Source organism: Bison bison, unplaced genomic scaffold (genome assembly GCF_000754665.1).
Source record: "Bison bison bison isolate TAMUID 2011002044 unplaced genomic scaffold, Bison_UMD1.0 scf7180017864321, whole genome shotgun sequence".
Taxonomy (NCBI): domain Eukaryota; kingdom Metazoa; phylum Chordata; class Mammalia; order Artiodactyla; family Bovidae; genus Bison; species Bison bison.
This window is the reverse complement of record NW_011494893.1, coordinates 744,101-744,630: the sequence shown is the minus strand read 5'-3', so window position 1 is coordinate 744,630 and position 530 is coordinate 744,101. Positions and strand designations below refer to the sequence as shown.

General features: G+C 70.0%; 1 protein-coding gene across 1 annotated transcript in view; it reads right to left on the bottom strand.

Moving 5' to 3' along the window:
- Positions 1–530, bottom strand: part of LOC104998018 (microtubule cross-linking factor 1-like) — a 35,899-nt gene that overhangs the window by 6,009 nt on the left and 29,360 nt on the right. The window contains exons 7-8 of the mRNA XM_010853012.1: positions 395–487; positions 228–284 (exon numbers count right to left, since the gene is read on the bottom strand). Of these exons, the coding sequence (XP_010851314.1) occupies positions 228–284; positions 395–487 (150 nt within the window). The remainder of the gene's footprint in view (positions 1–227; positions 285–394; positions 488–530) is intronic.

Below are 530 nucleotides of genomic sequence, written 5' to 3'. Positions count from 1 at the left end.
CCCCGCTCGGGCCCGCCCTGCAGCCCCCGCAGCGGCGGCCAAGGCCGAGGCCCGGCCCGTGGAGAGTCTCCTTTCAGGTCGGAGGGGACGCCTGTGTGCTTCTGTCCCCACTTCCTTTCGTTCCCACTTGAGAGTTTGTACAAAATGCAGGAAGAAGGCCCTGAGGAGTGACAGGACTGAGGTGGCCGGGTTTGTTGTCTGTGTCGAGGCGGGGAGGCTGCTGTCACCGGCTTGACACCCCGGGCCCCCGCGCCGCCCCCGCCGGCCCGCGAGCCCCCTCGAAGCTGCCCCCCAGGGACAGAGCTCCACCCAGCGTGGCCGGTCCTCTCCAGCTAAGCAAGAGGCAGGCCGGGACGCCCTCCCAGTGAGCCTGGACCGTTAGTTTCTGGATTACACGTGCAGGGACTGGGCTGGAAGGGGGGCCGGGGTCGGAGGACTGGGAGCCGTTGGGGCCACAGAGGGATGATGGGGGCGCCCGGAGCGGGTGCTGCAGACCGCGGACCGCAGGGGAGGCAGGGCGGCCCAGAAGG